Below are 19,320 nucleotides of genomic sequence, written 5' to 3'. Positions count from 1 at the left end.
CATTTCAATTTAGCAAAGTTGAAATGGCATTTTTGAGTTAACATCTCATTTCATCTCTGGTCAAAATCTCCTGTTGCCATTTCAAAGAGGTTATTGATATGCTTTTTATGTTCATACAAATGTGTTTCATACTCCAGCTTGGTTTGTTCTTTGAACTTATGATCTTGTTGCTTCTTCAGATCCCATTTTGAACAGGTTTTTTCCACTTCTCTTTGAGCAACATCAATTATGCTCTCCCTTTGGAGCTTCATAGTTTGTTCAAACCCTTAGCTCTTTTACATAACCTATGAACTATATCATTCCACTCTTTTACAGGTTTTGGAATGGTCTTTTACAAATTGTCCACTTGCCTGGATTCCAACTGCTTTATTTTGTATATTAGCACCAGCAAGCACTTTAAATCAGCGTCACTGGTCATTGGCTTTCCCAGGCCATTTTGCGATTTCTGTGCTTTTTGTTGACAATTCTTAATTTCCAATTCTGCAGGCACTTTAGTTGTTTTTGTACTGTCCATTACTAATGTTGATGCATTATTATTACTTGGATCAGTTCTTTGCTCAACTGGACCACCATCCAGAAAATAATTTTCATTCGCAGAAACAACTTTTGAACTGCGACACTCCATATCTCACATCTACCCCTTAATTTTCTCCAGTTTGCATTGAAGTTAGAGAATCTCATTACTCTTTTCCAGACAAAGTTCTGTTTGTTAGTCTTGGTTTTTAAATCTGCATTCAACCAATTATTTTAATTTACCAACAATTCTTTTTCTTGTTCAAGGCATTTTCCACGATATTTCATAGCAACTGCTGATACTTTAAGTTCGTCAAGTTTTAACTGAAGATTGACCTTTGTTAAATTTGCTTCTGCAAGTTTATCATTTAGACATTTCAAGTTCTGAGTCAAGTGTTTCATTTTCTATGACTGATTCTCAATTGTTCTCACCAATTCTCTTCTTTCATTAGCAAACCCCTCTTTCATACATGAAAGTTGGTTTTCTATGTTAATCAGGTTTTTCTTCAATTGCTTATCGGCAATAAACATCTCATTTTTGACCACAGTTGTTTTCTGAAGTTTGTTCAGGTCAGCATGATCAACCACTACCTGCTGCAATACAGTCATTGCCACATTACTGTCTCTGCTAGCTAAATCATTACCCACAATAAAATCTACCTCTTCAATAGGTGATCTAGGAATAATTCCCACCGTAACAATTCCATTTACAAAGTGACTTTGTAAGCTGACATTACACAAAGAAACATGCTCATAAATTCCATTAATACCTCTTATTATAATTTTATGAAGGAGTAAGTACCTGGAACACAGATTGTATTAGCCGCCATTGATGATTGATCCATCCCAGTATCTCTCAAAATTTTAATCTGTTTACTTATTTTGTTGGAGGAGTAAGGAAACTTTTCTCCCTTCAAAACATCGAGAACCTCAAAGCCTGAACTCCTTCACCAGTAATCGAAACAGAATTTTCTGAACTATCCTGAGCCATATCCTCCTTTCCTATATGTTCTGAGGGAACACGTTTCACCTGTACTTCTGCTACAGTTTTAACAACCATTTCCTTTTCTGATACAATCTTTCTTGAGGACTTCTTAGGCATCCCTACTACTGCTAATGGTCTACCATATAATCTCCAACAATCTGCTGAACACGTCCCACCTTGTTACAATGGAAACACTTAGGCTTTCGAATGTCACTGCCACCCTCGGCATCTTCCTTTAAGGCCTGAGGAGGAATTTCCTGGGACTTCCCAAAAGTCCCTTCCCTTCTCTGGCTACTTGCCGTCCTTTCACCTTCCCGTCTTCTATTCTTTTCGGGTTTATGGAGATGACAGAAAAGGTTTAGATTTATGGGCCAGTTTGTAATTATCAACCATCTCTGCTGCCTGTTTAGCCATTTTAACGCTTTGGTCTTCAAAATGGGTTTTAACTACAGGAGGAAATGTATCTTTAAATTCTTCCAAGGGAATTATTTCCTTAAAAGCCTCATATGTTGCATCAACCTTTAAAGCCCATATCCAAAGGTCAAAATTACTTTGCATTACCCTCTCAAACTCAATGTAGGTCTGCCCAGGCTGTTGCCTTACATTCTGAAATTTCTGCCTGTATGCCTCAGGGACAAACTCATAAGAACTCAGAAGAGCATTTTTTACTGCATCATAATCTTCTTCCATCACCTCTTCTGACATTGATGCATAAACCTTATGAGCTCTACCCACCAACCTACTCTGTAAAAGCAATGTCCACATTTCTTTTGGCCATTTCATTTGCCTAGCCACGTTTTCAAACGAGATAAAGAATGCCTCTGCATCCCTTTCCTCAAACTTTGGGAGAGCTTGCACAAACTTAAGCATCTCCCCCCCGGGCTTTGGCTTGGAGGTTTTTTCATCCTCAGAAGCCTCTTTTTTAAGATCCAGACTTCAAAGCCTGTATTCCCTTTCTCATTCTCTCTCTCTCTCCTTTGCCTCTCTTTCTTTATCCTTCTCCCTTGCACAAAATTCAAGTTCCAGTTTCCTAAATGCTCTTTGTCTGTCCTCTTTCCTTTCCTTTTTCCTCCAATTCAAGTTTTTTTTTCAGTTCTTTTCCATGTTCAAGTTGCTTCATTCGCAACTGGGTCTTAGCTATCTCAATTGACCCACACCTTGGAGAACATGGTTTCTCTGGTATTCCGTCCAGTCTCAAATGTTGCACCATTATCTCAACTATCTCTGGTAATTCTAACTCTAGCTTATCTACCAATTCCATTAGTTTAGTCTTGGTTACTTTTTGTAAGCCAGTCAGGGTTACATATTCCATCTGTAAAAATAGTCTGAGCAATCTCCAAAGCCATTTTGAACTCCAAACCATATAATACACCTCATAGCAACTCTAACTCCTATGTCCAGTACTTCAGTACCTCCATGATAATCCCAGACTAATTATTATTCCGGATCCAATCACCCGCTGTTAACGTTTCACCCGCAAGAGTCCTCAGTTTGTTATGATCCCAGCTGATGGTACTACTGGACAAGCTAAATCCCAGGGTGGAATCCGGCTTGATAGATCCTAACTATGTTTTGTTTAGATACGTGGAGAGTGGCTACTGAACAGTCACAGAAGTCAGCTGATGAACTTTTAACAAAAGAATAAAACATTTATTAAACAAGAAAAGATGAACTATATTACAATACTCCTTCACTCAACTATACCTTCACAGAGGTATGCAGGTTACAAGTTACAAAAGCAATCTTATACTCTAGTGTTCACAGTAAGTACATGGTCCATACAAACCATTAGGGACCTGTGGTCAGACTAATCACACTCTGAAACCAAGTGACAGATGCCACTCCAAACAGATGCTATGGATCTCTCCTCAATTTGCCTCGACGCTTGCCACACTGTGAGCCAAACGGTCTCACTGAACTCCGTCTTTCACACGAGGGTTTCCAATCTCCACTCTCCAAGAACTCACTTTGGAATCCTCTCCAAAACCAATTGATTTCTCTCAAATGCCTTCCACAAGGGTCCACCTCCAGGGTTTTGAAATTTCTGACATTTCTCTTGCTTAGGTCCACACATGCATTCAAGCTTCCTTCCACGCACTCTCTCAAATGCTCAGCCGTGTCAACAGAACACCACTGCTTCACATGCCCATGGTAAAGAGCGCCAGACCTTCAGCTGTGTCTTTGGAACTTCGGGCTTCTCCTTTCACTTCCACAGAACAGGACCTTTTCCAGAATTCCTGCCCTTTGACTAGACTGTTCTCTTGGCACCTTTCCTGTTTCACTCCCCTGGACTTGAGGATTTTATTCTTTGGGTTCTTTGGGGAAACCTGCCTCCTCTGCAGTTCCCTCTCCTGTCCAGCTTCCCCTGGCAGCTGGGCTTCAACTTCAGTTTGGGACTTGCTACCTGTCCCTCTGCTAGGCCGTTTCTGCTGGTAACTGCTTCCAACTGAACTCAAACTGCTTTCTATTGAACTGAAGCTACCCTTCTCTGTGGGGCGCATCTCTCTCCTGACCCCTGTGGAGGGCAGTTTTGTCCCCCCACTTTTCTGTTTGTTTTAATTTCCCTTCAAGAGTTGTAAAAACCTTAATACAAGGCAGGCACACAAACAAAGCCTTAGACTTGCTGTCTCCACTCAAAAATGAAACTAGATCCCAGGTTTCACCTTTTAACCCACAGTCAGAAAAAAATAAAATTAAAGATACACCTTATCCCTAACATACCCAAATACACATGTAACTTACTTAAACTATCTCTATTTCCTAACAAAAAAAAGGATAAAACAAACAGATAAGCCAACTACATGTTTAATTGAATTAGAGATAGGGACTCAAAGCTAATAAGCAAAATGACAGTAATGAATAATGGCACTTAGGAGTGATAAACCCCAGGAGCAAAGGCTTTCCATTCCGGGGTTTTAAAGGAAGGTGAGGCCATTGCAGATGTCTAACTATAATTTCCAAGCTCTCTTGGTTCAGGAGCCATTCCTGTAGTTTAGAAAATTGGAAATGGTCACTCACTATTTAAGAAAGGTGTGATAGAGAAGCCAAGGTACGAGACCAGTTAGCCTAACATCTGTCAAGGGATTATTAGAATCTTTAATTAAGGATAGGGTGACTGAACACCAGCATTTTCAGCAGTTCAGACAGCCCCAGCATGGATTTCTAAAGGGTATGCCCGACAAACCTCACAATATTTTAAAGAGGTGACTAAAGTAATGGACAGAGGTTGTGATCTTCATATCTAAAGGACTAGAATACAAGGAGGTAGAAGTCATGCTTCAGCTATACAAAACCATAGGTAGGCCTCACCTGGAGTACAAAGAGCAGTTTCAGGCACAGCACTTTAGGAAGGATATATTGGCCTTGGAGAGAGTGCATTGTAGGTTTACCAGAATGATACCTGGACTCTAAGGGCTAAATTACAAGGAGAGATTACACAAATTAGGTAATTCCATGGAATTCAGAAGATTAAGGATTGATTTGATCAAAGTTTTCAAGACATTAAGAGGAACAGTTAAGGTAGTCAGAGCAAAACCATTTCCTCTGGTTGGGGTATCCAGACTGGGGGCACAGTAACAATTACAGCCAGACCTTGCAGGAGCAATTAGGAAGTGCTTCTACGCAAAAGATGGCAGAAGTTTAGAACTACCTTCCACAAACAGCAATTGATTCTAGATCAATTGTTAATTTTAAATATAAGATTTATAAATTCTTGTTATTCAAAGGTATTAAGGGATATGGAACAAAGGCAGATATATAGAGTTAGGTACAGATCAGTCTGTGGTGTAGGGTACAAATTAATGCAGAAATAAATCTTTAATGTTGTCAATGAAACAAGGTTGTAAGGAAACCCTGAACACAGAGGTTCATGCGCAACAGGCTTTATATCAGTTTTCACAATAATTAGCATGATCATCCTGTGATATACACAGATCCAGATTCATTGTACCCAAAGTGCAGAACCGCAGTTATGGAACCTGATCTGCAATTACATAAAATGTGAAAGACAAATGGAGAATACACTATGAAGATACACTATATATTGCTCCCTAAACCTCTTCTTGGCAAAGCTTTCAGCCATCTCTTTGCAATATCTTGTTCTATGGCTTGACATTCATGTTTCTTCGACACTGGCTCTGGGAAAGGCATCAGCAATGCTTTTCGACATTAAATGCACCACATGCCTGCACAATGTGATTCCTGTTCACTCATGTGCAGACAGCTTCTATAGTGCAAGCTCTATCCATGCTTCAGAGAAGTGAATACTTGCAGCCAACTGTCTCATTAAGAATCCACAATGAGGTCCCTATCCTACCTGTAAGCAGCTCCGTTCAGTTCAGGATGTACAGCAACAGGATCGATGCCAGTCCATTGAGCAGCTGCTGCTAAATACTCTTTATTCACACAGTTTTTTAAGGTATCCGGAATGCGGCCTGTAGAGAAACAAAGAATATAACGAATGCAACAATGGTCAAGTCAAAATCCGGGCAAAGACAAGAACTAACTTGCGAGGGACGGTAAAGCCGTCAGCCAGTAGTCTGAGGCTGGCTCACCTCCATATACTCTCGCCCTTCAGCACTCTTGAGAGACAGTCACCCAATGTCACTCCTGTAAATCTCTCTGAAAGCGATTAGAAAAGTGGCAGAGGTCTGGTCTCCCACTCCCTCTCAGTTCTTATCTAGGACTAGCCTGTGGGGTGCAGGCTGCCTTGGTGTATCTCTTTCTAGTTTAAAATCCCCTAGTTAACCTTTCCTTCCTCATAATATTCTTGTTTTCCATTCTATAACATACACCCAGAATTACACATTTAGTCCGAATAAAAATGAAGGATCAGAAAAATACATTGCAGCATACAATATTGTTGTAATAACTAAACTGTAGCCTTGCATGTGTGAACACTGAAAGTTAAGGATTGAATTGCACACAGGTCATGTAAAGCTCTGTGGTATACTTCATACATATGCAGGTTTATGGATTGAAATCACATCCTGTGACGTTGGTAACTTCTGTACTTATATAAAGTTCCCTGATCTGCAGTTTTACACCTTTACCAAAACACTAGACAGAAGAATTTCATGTAATTCTATTAACTACTAAATGCAGTAGTTTTGATTTGAAATTCTCGAATAAAACATGACAATGTGAGAGACCTGCTACAGATGTTTCAAAGTGGCCAACTGACATGAAAGATTGCAAGGCGAGGAGACAGATAGATAAACAGACAGTCAGAGGCCCTTTAATGCTGCAGGAGCAGACTTTCGGCCAAACGTACGTGGCATTCTTTTCTACCACATGATGGCCCCAAGTACACTTTGCAAGCTGAGCTGCAAAAGCACACTACTGCCCTCTTGTGGCAGGATAAATACTTAGTTAAAAGCAGAATGCCAATAGCTCAACACAAGTGATTATGCTTAATTGACTGTACCAGAGTTTCATAACATTGCTCATATATTGATAATTTAGAAAGCAATTTTCTTTACCCCTCCTGAAGGAATCAATTCCCTTGTACATGATGCAGTAATACAGTACCTGTGATAGCTCTACGAATCTCTCGAGCCGCCTCCTCCCGCACTTCAATAGAAGCCTGCTCACTGTACCATGCTGTGTGCGGGGTGCAGATAAGATTTGGTGCATCCTTCAGAGGTCCTTGACTAAAGCTGGAAGATGAGAAGAATAAAATACATTTTTTAAAATTCTGAGAATTTGATTTTAAAAGTTCTGAAACAAACATACAGAAAAGTTAAAAAAGGCAGGTAACATTTTGGAGGTACAGATAGCAATGTGTCATTTTTTTTCTTTTTCCAGCAATGAACAGATCTGCTTTGTATTTCCTAAATTTTCACCTTCAATTTCAGCGATACATCACAATTTCACACTACAGATACGCCCGCAGCTTTAGAGCTGGAGGGTACACATCTTACAATGACCTGTCACTGTGGATAACACTTATCCTAAATTTCAATATTTAAATTTCATGTCCTGACAACTGTTTAAAATGGCACTGAAGTTCAAAACTCCAAATTTTCTTCTCCCACTCTTAGTATCATAGAATGGTTACAAGCACTGAAAGAAGCCATTCAGCCGTTCGCGTCCATGTCGATTCCCCTGCAAGAACTCATCAATCCCACTCCCCACTCTTTCTCCATAGCCTTGCTAATTTTCTCTCCAGATAATTATCCAATTCCATTTGGAAAGCCATGTTTGAATTTGCCTCTCAGGCAGAGCATTGCAGATCCTAACCAATTACTGCTTTAAAAAAGATTTTCCTGATATCGCCTTTGGTCCTTTGACCATTCCCTCAAATCAGAGTCCTCTGGATTTTGACCATTCTGCCAATGGAAACAATTTCTCCCCATCTACTCTGTCCAGACCACTTGATCAAATTTCCTCTCATCTTTCTCTTCTCTAAGGAGAATGCCAACTTCTCCAATCTATCCTCATCTCTGGGACCATTCTCATAAATCTTCCCTGCACCTATTACATTCACATTCTTCCTAAAATGCAATGCTAAGAATTGAACACAAAGCTCCAGTTCAGGCTGAATTATTGTTTTATACATGTTCAACGTAACTTCCCGCTTTTGAGCTCCATTTCTCTATTTAAAAAGCCCTGGATCCCATATGTCTTATTAACCAGTTTCTCAACCTGCCCTGCCACTTTCAATGATTATACATCCAGGTCCATCTGCTTCCGCATCTCCTTAAACATTATACCCTTTATTTAATATTGCCCCTCCTTGTTCTTCCAAAATATATCACTTCACACTTCTCTGCAATAAATTTCATCTGCTACATGTCTACCTATTTCACCAACTTGTCTATGTCCTTTTGAAGTCTATCACTACTTGCCTTGCAGTTCACAATACTTCCAAGTTTGGTATCAGCTGCAAATTTCAAAATTGTATCCTGTACACCCAAGTCTAGGCCAAGAAAAACAGGGGTCCTAGTGTCAATCCTGGGAACCCCACTTCCTCCAGGCTGAAAAAACTACCATTCCCTGTCACTCAGCCAGACTTGGCACCCATGCTGCCACTTTCCCTTTTATTCCATAGGCTTTGACTGTACTGATAAACCCAATATATGGCACTTATCAAATGCCTTTTGGAAGTTTACGTACACATCAACCACACTACCCTCATCAACCTATAACTCATCAAAAAACTCAAAGCAAGCTTGTTAAACACAATTTGCTTTTAACATATCCATGCTGGCTTACTATAATTAATGCACATTTGTCCAAGTGGCTGTTAATTTTGTTCTGGATAATTGTTTACAAAAGCTTTCTCACCACTGAGGTTCAACTGACTGGCCTATGGTTGCTGGGTTTATCCTTAAACCTGATTTTGAACATGAGTGTAAGATTTGCACTTCTTCAGACCCCGGGCACCACCTCTGTACTCACGGAGGATTACAAGATTATTTCTGGTGCTTCCACAACTTCCACCTTTAATTCCTTCAGTTTCCTCAAATGAATCTCATCCAGTGCTAGCAACTTTTTAACTTTTAAATACAGCTAGCACATCTGTCAATTTTTAGCACATCCAGCATCTCAATTATCTCCTCGTTCCCTATGGCTTTGGCAGCAACTTCTTCCTTGGTAAAGACAGATGCAAAGTGCTCATTTAAGACCTCAACTATGCCATCCACCTCCTCTTTTTGTCTCTAATCAGTTCCAGCTCCTTTTACTTTAGACAGCATCGCTGTCTAGGCCAGCATTTATTGCCCATCCCAAATTACCCCCGAGGTGGTGGTGGTGAGCCGCCTTCTTGAACCACTGCAGTCCATGTGATGTTAGGAAGGGAGTTCCGGGATTTTGACCCAGAGACAGTGAAGGGACGGGGATATTGTTCCAAGTCAGGAGGATGTGTCACTTGGAGAGGAATTTGCAGGTGGTATTGTTCCCATGCGTTTGCTACTCTTGCCCTTAGGTTGTAAAGGTTGCGGATTTGGAAGGTGCTGTCTAAGAAGCTTTTGTGAGCTGCTGCAGAACAACTTGTAGATGGTACACACTGCTGTCACTGTGCATTGCTGGTGGAGGAAGTGAATGTTTAAGGTGGTGCCAATCAAGCAGTTGCTTTTCCTGGATGGTGTCAAGCTTCTTGAGTGATGTTGGAGCTGCACTCATCCAGGCAAGTGCAGAGTCTTGACTTGTGCCTTGTAGATGGTGGACAGGTTTTGGGAGTCAGGTGGTGAGTTACCTAGTGCAGAATTATCATCCTGTTCCTGTAGCCACAGTATTTAAATGGCTTGTCCAGTTCAGTTTCTGGTCAATGGTAACTCCCAGGAAGTTGATAGTGGTGGATTCAGTGATGGCAATGCCACTGAATTTCCAGGGGTGATGGTTAGATTCTCTCTTATTGGAGATAGTCATTGCCTGGCAACTGTGTGCAACGAATGTTACCTGACACTTATCAGCCCAAGCCTGAACATTGTCCAGCTCTTGCTGCTTTTGGACATGGACTGCTTCAGTATTTGAGGAGTCGCAAATGACGCTGAATGTTGTGCAATCACCAGGGTACATCCCCACTTCTGACCTTATGATGGAGGGAAGGTAATTGATGAAATAGATGAAGGCAGCCTAGGACACTATCCTGAGGAACTCCTGCTGCGAGTCAGGGATTGAGATGATTGACCTCCAACAACCAAAACCATCTTTGTGCTAGGTTTATCTCCAACCAGCGGAGAGTTTTCCCCTGAATTCCCATTGTGTTCAGTTTAGCTGGGGTTCCTTGATGCCACTCTGTCAAATGCTGCCTTGATGTCAAGGGCAGTCACTCTCACTTCACCCACAGTATGCCTATAGAACTTTTGGATTCTCTTTTATGTTAGCAGCTAGTCTCCTCTCACATTATTTGCTTCTCTTATTAGTTTTTTTAGTTTCCCTCTAAACTTTCTACATTCACCCTGGTTCTCATTTGCATTATCAACTTGCTATCTGTCACATGTACCATTTTTCTGCTTCGTCTTCCTCCCCAGTGCTTTTGTCAGTCAGGGAACCACGGCTTTGTTCATCCTACCTTTCCCCTGTTGTGGGAATGTGCCTCCATTGCAGCCCAAATATCTCCTATTTAAAAGGCAGCCCATTGTTCTGTTACAGTTTTGCTGTCAATCGTTGACTCCAATTTCCCTTGGTCAGATCAATTCTCAACCCACTGACCTGGCCCTCCCCCAACTAATCATTTCTAGCCTGGATTGCTCATTATCTTTTTTTATAGGAAGTCTAAAAGTTATGCCATCATTGCCCCCTATATGTTTCCCCTACTGACATTTGATCCACTTGGCCCACCACGCTCCACAGAAGCAGGTCCAGCAATACCTCCTTCCTCTTCAGGCAGGAAACACTAATCTAGAAAATTCTTCTGTATACACTTCGGAAACTCTTCCCCCTCTCTGCCCTTCATTTTAGTATCCAAGTCTATATTAGACTTAAAAGTCCTCCTTTATAACTACTCTATACTTCTTGCACCTCTGATTTCCTTGCAAGTTTATTCCTCTGTAAATTTCCTATCAGTTGGTGATCTTTAGGATACATCCAATAGTGTAATGGTACCGCTTTGTTTCTTAGCTCTAACCAAATAGATTCTCTAGGGCACCCTCTCTCTCCATCACTGTAATATTCCCCTTCAATACTGCCACCCCTCCTCCTTTCTTTCCTTCCCTATCTTTCCTGAGCATACCATATGCAGAAATATTTAGCATCCAGTCGTGGCCTTTTGGAGGCAGGTCTGTTTCATTGCAGCAAAATCATATTACCTGGTGTCTGCCTGCACCCTCAGCTCATCAATTTTATTTACCATACTCTTGCACATTTACATATAGGCATAGCAACATAATTTAGACCTTACTGCATTCCCTCTTACACTGACCCCACCTAATGCCTTACTATTTCTTACTCTTGTGCTAGCTGTCTGCTCTCTCCTTTTGGGAATCTTGTTTCTCCTTTTTAATGTTATCGCCTGGTTCCCATCCCCCCTGCCAAGTTAGTTTAAAATCCTCCCCAAGTGCTGGCAACACACCCCCAAGGACATTGGTCCCGGCCCTGTTGAGGTGCAGCCCATCAGGTCCCATCTCCACTAGAACTGATAACAGCATCCCAAGAATATATAGCCCTCCCTCCTGCACCATCTCTCCAGCCATGCATTCATTTGTTCTATCCTCATATTTCAATGCTCACTAGTATGTGGCATCAGGAGCAATTCAGAGATTACTACCTTTGGGTACCTACTACAACACATCATTATTCTTGCAGGCTGCTGTGTTACACCATTACACGCCATCCTACTTTCTGCTGACTGGTACAGCATCTGCACAATGCTTTGGATGTACTCTTTAAACTGTCTCACTCCAGAGGAGCTCCTTAACTGGATTATAGTTTCTTTTTGAGGGATAAGTCTGGTACTTTGCAGCCACAAGTGACCTTAGCACATTTCCCTCCCCATCTTTCCTGATGGTGCAGTCTCTCTGTTGGCGTATTCCTCCAGTATCTCAAGTGGTTATTACTTGGGTAAGCTTGGGCAGTGAGTGCCATCAGGCTACTTGATGCAGGGCATTAAAAGAATTTGAACCTGTTCATAGCAAAAGTTACATATGCAAATGCAGCAGGGATTACTGAATAGTGCCCATGATCAGTCACTTTTCCATCTTCTTCGTAGCTCTGGAGTTCCAATGCCAAGGGTGAGTGCTGCTCCAGTTGAGGTTAATTAACTCAGTACACATGGGAACTGAGTCCTGGGGTCTTCCAAGTCTGTCTGGCTCAACTACTCACAGGCTTTGACGAAGGAAAGGGGGGTGGTCAGCAGGTGGTGGGTTGAAGCAGGCGCTAAAGTACAGGAACACATTCTGGGAGAAAAATCTTGTTCCGCTCCTTACTATCCGCTCAAGCTACACACAGCCTCCACAGACAAAATAAAATTAAAGGAAACTAAACACGCGTACCAACCCACCTCGCCTTCCTTTTAGAAAGTCAAATATACACTGTACCTCACCTGAAAGGTTCTGATTCGTGAACATCTAAAGCTGCTCCTCGTATCCGTCCGTCCTTCAGCGCCTGGCTCAGTGCTTTCTCATCCACCAGCCCCCCTCGTGCTGTATTCACCAAGAACGCCCCCTGACGCATCTGTGGATTGCATTCACCAATTGCATATTACCAACAAAAACAACAGGGCAACATTGATAGATAAGATGTAAAATAGTTGCATGAACTAATTTAACAAAATTAAATAACACAACAATGTCCTGGAATATAAAATGGAGGCAATATTTTTTGATGTACAGATTGCTGCTCAATAAACCAGATGACACAATCAACTTCTGTAAAAGTTCTTAGGCATTCACTGACACCGAAACAGTTACCATCTGAACTGACAGCTAGTGTCAGTAGGAGTGGCCCAAACAGAATTAATGCCACTCAAAGTTGATTCTGTGCTTATAAAGAATTAACTGCAAACAAGAGAGTACGATTTCCACGTCATCTAAATAGCTGATTTTGCAAACTATCCAATTTCAATATGGGGCTTGGTAACTCATTACGTATTCAATTATCTGATTGCAACAATCTATTAAATTACAAAAAATAGTTATGACTCAGTCTTAACAGGTAATCATGATGGATGTGGCATTAGTGGTCAATGATGCATTATGGGCATGAAGACTATGTGCAGCCAACTCTTACAAATGGTCACCTTGTACCACATGAGATTAGTTAACTCAGTACAGATAGAGGATGAAACCTGGGATCTTCACGCTCTGTATGGCTCAACTGGTAACTGAGCCATGGGAGAACATCAGACTATTGCACTGTGGGTAGAAGTCTCAGCTTAGCACAGGTACAGTGGTTACATTGCTGCAGTAATTCAGAAAACTATGGCAGTTCAAGTATTTAAATTTAGTTAAAAAAAAAATCTGGAAATAAAATCAAAAAGTAATCACAAAGCTGTTGGATTGCTGTAAAATCCTAATTGGTTCACTAACGTCCATTAGGGAAGGAAACCTGCTGTTCTTACCTGGTCTGGTTCTAGTCACACACCAACATAGTCGATCCTTAACTGCAGTCTGAAGAGGCCTAGCAAGCCAGTTGTACCAAACTGCTACAAAAAGTAATTAAAATGTTCTTTCAGCAGTTTAAGAAAGGACTTCAGTGGTGGCCAATAAATGCCAGCCCTGACAGTGACGTCCACATCCCGAAAATTAATTTAAAAGCCTTCCCTGAAGCTACACCACCTACTGTTTATTCTAATTGATGGACAGAAATGTGGGGATTGTGTGTTTAAAAAAAGGCTTGGAGAATGTAGGAATAGCACACTCGCATTTAAATAGTGTCTCCGAGGGGCTCACATAATAAATTGTTTTTTTTTTTGAGTGACATACTGACACAGTAGTACACAAGACCCTGTCCTCTCTCTACCTGTTTGATGGTGAAGTCATTGATGAGGTGGTGATTGTGCTCATTCAGGCTGCAGTGCAGGGTCACACAGTCACTGTGAACCAACAGGTCCTGTAAGGTGCTTATTCTCTGGAGACCAAGTGATTTTTCCACTCCGTCTGGCAGGTATGGATCATAGAAAATGACATTAAATCCAAATGTTTTTGCCCGCAAAGCCACTGCCTGACCAACACGGCCTGCAACAGAAAAGGGTCACATGAGACATCAGAAACAATTACCACTCTCCTTGATGGTTAAGTTGGGAAAATACGCAGAACAGGCAGTCCCAGCATCAATATCAGGTCTTTGTAGAGTTAGCGGAGCTCAGCTTGGGCAGAAGTTGGGGTAGATTTGGGCACTGTTCCCACTCCTGATTATCATCCAGTAACCGCAGGAGACCGAATACGCAACCAAGGACAGCAACGGTCAGAACACTGTGCTGGCAATCTGGTCTGCATCCTACTGCCCGATTGTCATTTTCTCCTACCAGGCTCCGAGCTGCTGGAACCTGCTCTACTTAGTCAGTTTCTCACATTTCTGTTTCTGCCTGCCTTTCCTGCACCTCTATATCCAAATACTTTGTGTCTCACATGTATCTTTCATTTCTCCCATTATGCCTATTATCTTATGCTGATTTTACATAATCCATTAAATCATTGCCTTTCCACTTAAGCACTTTGCAAGCTCAAGCTATTCAATGGGGTGGGGTGGGGCGTGGGAAGTGTGGAATGGGTAATCTTATCTCATGGTTCCATTTTAAATGCTGTTTTTAATATCTTTCAGTCTTGCAGAGAATCTACGCTCAAAGCAACAACTCATCTGTTCTCTCTACAGATTCTGTCTGACCTGCAGAGTGCTTCTGCAATTTCTACTTCTGTTGCACAAGTTAGCACCAATGCCCACAGAGCTATAAGATAGCCTTCAGAAAAGGAAAAGAGAGGGCGAGGGCAAGGGAGGGCGAGGGCAAGGGAGGGGGTGGAGAGAGAGAGAGGGGGTGGAGAGAGAGAGAGGGGGTGGAGAGAGAGAGAGGGGGTGGAGAGAGAGAGAGGGGGTGGAGAGAGAGAGAGGGGGTGGAGAGAGAGAGAGAGGGGGTGGAGAGAGAGAGAGAGGGGGTGGAGAGAGAGAGAGAGGGGGTGGAGAGAGAGAGAGAGGGGGTGGAGAGAGAGAGAGAGGGGGTGGAGAGAGAGAGGGGGTGGAGAGAGAGAGAGAGGGGGTGGAGAGAGAGAGAGAGGGGGTGGAGAGAGAGAGAGGGGGTGGAGAGAGAGAGAGGGGGTGGAGAGAGAGAGAGGGGGTGGAGAGAGAGAGAGGGGGTGGAGAGAGAGAGAGGGGGTGGAGAGAGAGAGAGGGGGTGGAGAGAGAGAGAGGGGGTGGAGAGAGAGAGAGGGGGTGGAGAGAGAGAGAGGGGGTGGAGAGAGAGAGAGGGGGTGGAGAGAGAGAGAGGGGGTGGAGAGAGAGAGAGGGGGTGGAGAGAGAGAGAGGGGGTGGAGAGAGAGAGAGGGGGTGGAGAGAGAGAGAGGGGGTGGAGAGAGAGAGAGGGGGTGGAGAGAGAGAGAGGGGGTGGAGAGAGAGAGAGGGGGTGGAGAGAGAGAGAGGGGGTGGAGAGAGAGAGAGGGGGTGGAGAGAGAGAGAGGGGGTGGAGAGAGAGAGAGGGGGTGGAGAGAGAGAGAGGGGGTGGAGAGAGAGAGAGGGGGTGGAGAGAGAGAGAGGGGGTGGAGAGAGAGAGAGGGGGTGGAGAGAGAGAGAGGGGGTGGAGAGAGAGAGAGGGGGTGGAGAGAGAGAGAGGGGGTGGAGAGAGAGAGAGGGGGTGGAGAGAGAGAGAGGGGGTGGAGAGAGAGAGAGGGGGTGGAGAGAGAGAGAGGGGGTGGAGAGAGAGAGAGGGGGTGGAGAGAGAGAGAGGGGGTGGAGAGAGAGAGAGGGGGTGGAGAGAGAGAGGGGGGGTGGAGAGAGAGAGGGGGGGTGGAGAGAGAGGGGGGGTGGAGAGAGAGGGGGGGTGGAGAGAGAGGGGGGGTGGAGAGAGGTGGAGAGAGAGGGGGGGTGGAGAGAGAGGGAGGGTGGAGAGAGAGGGGGGGTGGAGAGAGAGGGGGGGTGGAGAGAGAGGGGGGGTGGAGAGAGAGAGGGGGGGTGGAGAGAGAGGGGGGGTGCAGAGAGAGGGGGGGTGGAGAGAGAGGGGGGGTGGAGAGAGAGAGGGGGTGGAGAGAGAGAGGGGGTGGAGAGAGAGAGGGGGTGGAGAGAGAGAGGGGGTGGAGAGAGAGAGGGGGTGGAGAGAGAGAGGGGGTGGAGAGAGAGAGGGGGTGGAGAGAGAGAGGGGGTGGAGAGAGAGAGGGGGTGGAGAGAGAGAGGGGGTGGAGAGAGAGAGGGGGTGGAGAGAGAGAGAGGGGGTGGAGAGAGAGAGAGGGGGTGGAGAGAGAGAGAGGGGGTGGAGAGAGAGAGAGGGGGTGGAGAGAGAGAGAGGGGGTGGAGAGAGAGAGAGGGGGTGGAGAGAGAGAGAGGGGGTGGAGAGAGAGAGAGGGGGTGGAGAGAGAGAGAGGGGGTGGAGAGAGAGAGAGGGGGTGGAGAGAGAGAGAGGGGGTGGAGAGAGAGAGAGGGGGTGGAGAGAGAGAGAGGGGGTGGAGAGAGAGAGAGGGGGTGGAGAGAGAGAGAGGGGGTGGAGAGAGAGAGAGGGGGTGGAGAGAGAGAGAGGGGGTGGAGAGAGAGAGAGGGGGTGGAGAGAGAGAGAGGGGGTGGAGAGAGAGAGAGGGGGTGGAGAGAGAGAGAGGGGGTGGAGAGAGAGAGAGGGGGTGGAGAGAGAGAGAGGGGGTGGAGAGAGAGAGAGGGGGTGGAGAGAGAGAGAGGGGGTGGAGAGAGAGAGAGGGGGTGGAGAGAGAGAGAGGGGGTGGAGAGAGAGAGAGGGGGTGGAGAGAGAGAGAGGGGGTGGAGAGAGAGAGAGGGGGTGGAGAGAGAGAGAGGGGGTGGAGAGAGAGAGGGGGGTGGAGAGAGAGGGGGGGTGGAGAGAGAGGGGGGGTGGAGAGAGAGGGGGGGTGGAGAGAGAGGGGGGGTGGAGAGAGAGGGGGGGTGGAGAGAGAGGGGGGGTGGAGAGAGAGGGGGGGTGGAGAGAGAGGGGGGGTGGAGAGAGAGAGGGGGGTGGAGAGAGAGAGGGGGTGGAGAGAGAGAGGGGGTGGAGAGAGAGAGGGGGTGGAGAGAGAGAGGGGGTGGAGAGAGAGAGGGGGTGGAGAGAGAGAGGGGGTGGAGAGAGAGAGGGGGTGGAGAGAGAGAGGGGGTGGAGAGAGAGAGGGGGTGGAGAGAGAGAGAGGGGGTGGAGAGAGAGAGGGGGTGGAGAGAGAGAGGGGGTGGAGAGAGAGAGGGGGTGGAGAGAGAGAGGGGGTGGAGAGAGAGGGGGGGTGGAGAGAGAGAGGGGGTGGAGAGAGAGAGGGGGTGGAGAGAGAGGGGGTGGAGAGAGAGAGGGGGTGGAGAGAGAGAGGGGGTGGAGAGAGAGAGGGGGTGGAGAGAGAGAGGGGGTGGAGAGAGAGAGGGGGTGGAGAGAGAGAGGGGGTGGAGAGAGAGAGGGTTGGAGAGAGAGAGGGGGGGTGGAGAGAGAGAGGGGGGGTGGAGAGAGAGAGAGGGGGTGGAGAGAGAGAGAGGGGGTGGAGAGAGAGAGAGGGGGTGGAGAGAGAGAGAGGGGGTGGAGAGAGAGAGAGGGGGTGGAGAGAGAGAGAGGGGGTGGAGAGAGAGAGAGGGGGTGGAGAGAGAGAGAGGGGGTGGAGAGAGAGAGAGGGGGTGGAGAGAGAGAGAGGGGGTGGAGAGAGAGAGAGGGGGTGGAGAGAGAGAGAGAGGGGGTGGAGAGAGAGAGAGGGGGTGGAGAGAGAGAGAGGGGGTGGAGAGAGAGAGAGGGGGTGGAGAGAGAGAGAGGGGGTGGAGAGAGAGAGAGGGGGTGGAGAGAGAGAGAGGGGGTGGAGATCGAGAGAGAGAGGGTGGAGATCGAGAGAGAGGGTGGAGAGAGAGAGAGAGAGGGTGGAGAGAGAGAGAGAGGGTGGAGATCGAGAGAGAGGGTGGAGATAGAGAGAGAGGGTGGAGATAGAGAGAGAGGGTGGAGATAGAGAGAGAGGGTGGAGAGAGAGAGAGAGGGTGGAGAGAGAGAGAGAGGGGGTGGAGAGAGAGAGAGAGAGGGTGGAGAGAGAGAGAGAGAGGGTGGAGAGAGAGAGAGAGAGGGTGGAGAGAGAGAGAGAGAGAGAGGGAGGAGAGAGAGAGAGGGTGGAAAGAGAGAGAGAGCGAGAGGGTGGAAAGAGAGAGAGAGCGAGAGGGTGGAGAGAGAGAGAGAGAGAGGGTGGAGAGAGAGAGCGAGAGGGTGGAGAGAGAGAGAGATTCATACAGCTTCACAGGGTTACACTGTATCTACCCAACATACCCAGGCCAATGATACCCAGAGTCTCTCCGCGGATTCGAGCTGCTCCTGCAGCTACCTCTCGAATCTGTTCAACACTTGACACCCTTGTCCCCTCTCGCAAAGCCTGGTGGAGCCACGTTGATCGTCTGTAAAGGTTTAATATGTGACACAGTGTAGAGTCTGCTGTCTCTTCCACCGATGATGAGGGAATGTTACACACCGCAATCCCTGTAACAAAAAAAGTTGTGAATTACATCTTACCATACAATGCCCATAACCCTGTCAGTTATCAAATTACCATATTCCCTATCAATGTTATTAATCAAGTTAACTTTATCAGCATTATTAATTGGGCTGGGAAAGACAAGTCTTTTAGTTGAAGCAAAGGGATGTTGTTTTGGCGTATATTTGCACCAAGCACATCGCAAATAAATAGAGGTTAGGCACAGAACAGAGTTCTATCTACACAATGCCATCAGGCACTCTTAAGTAATTTGCTGCATGGGTTGCACACAATATAATGCTCCTCTTACGTCACTCTAAGTGGCCAGCAATGTTCAAATTACAGCCTCCGGGCTGGGAGCTTGGCTATTCAACCTGTAAAATCAAAACATGGATGTAAACTCCTCCCTTCTCACAATGTTGCTGTCATTCCCTACCACTTGCTGCTGCTCCAAATGCATTCCAGTTACAAAACCAAATTAAGCTACTCAGGCAAGCTAGTCCAGCATATTGTTCTACTCACATTTACATGTCCTGCTCTCAAATCTCCAAACCCTTTTCCTTCATCCACCTATCCAGTTAATCTTGAATGTTGACAAAGCTTCAACATCAGCCACTAATCCTGGAAGTGAATTCCATAGCACCAACTTTGTGAAGAAAGCTTCATCTGCTCTAAATCTCTTGCACATAATCTTGCATCAATGACCACTCAATCAAAATAGTTTCTATCTATCCTGTCTCATTTGAAACATGCTTATTACATTGGCCCATAATGTGCTGTTAAAACCAATTCATTTTTGTATTTGTTTTTCCTCAGACT

General features: G+C 45.3%; 1 protein-coding gene across 1 annotated transcript in view; it reads right to left on the bottom strand.

Annotated features, from left to right (window-relative positions):
- The window catches only part of LOC121281090 (C-terminal-binding protein 1-like), an 89,224-nt gene that overhangs the window by 3,569 nt on the left and 66,335 nt on the right, over positions 1-19,320 (bottom strand). Inside the window, exons 6-10 of the mRNA XM_041193752.1 lie at positions 18,300-18,506; positions 13,901-14,115; positions 12,483-12,613; positions 7,028-7,155; positions 5,814-5,931 (exon numbers count right to left, since the gene is read on the bottom strand). Of these exons, the coding sequence (XP_041049686.1) occupies positions 5,814-5,931; positions 7,028-7,155; positions 12,483-12,613; positions 13,901-14,115; positions 18,300-18,506 (799 nt within the window). The remainder of the gene's footprint in view (positions 1-5,813; positions 5,932-7,027; positions 7,156-12,482; positions 12,614-13,900; positions 14,116-18,299; positions 18,507-19,320) is intronic.

This window comes from Carcharodon carcharias, chromosome 8, assembly GCF_017639515.1.
Source record: "Carcharodon carcharias isolate sCarCar2 chromosome 8, sCarCar2.pri, whole genome shotgun sequence".
Taxonomy (NCBI): domain Eukaryota; kingdom Metazoa; phylum Chordata; class Chondrichthyes; order Lamniformes; family Lamnidae; genus Carcharodon; species Carcharodon carcharias.
This window is presented reverse-complemented; position numbering and strand designations above follow the sequence as displayed.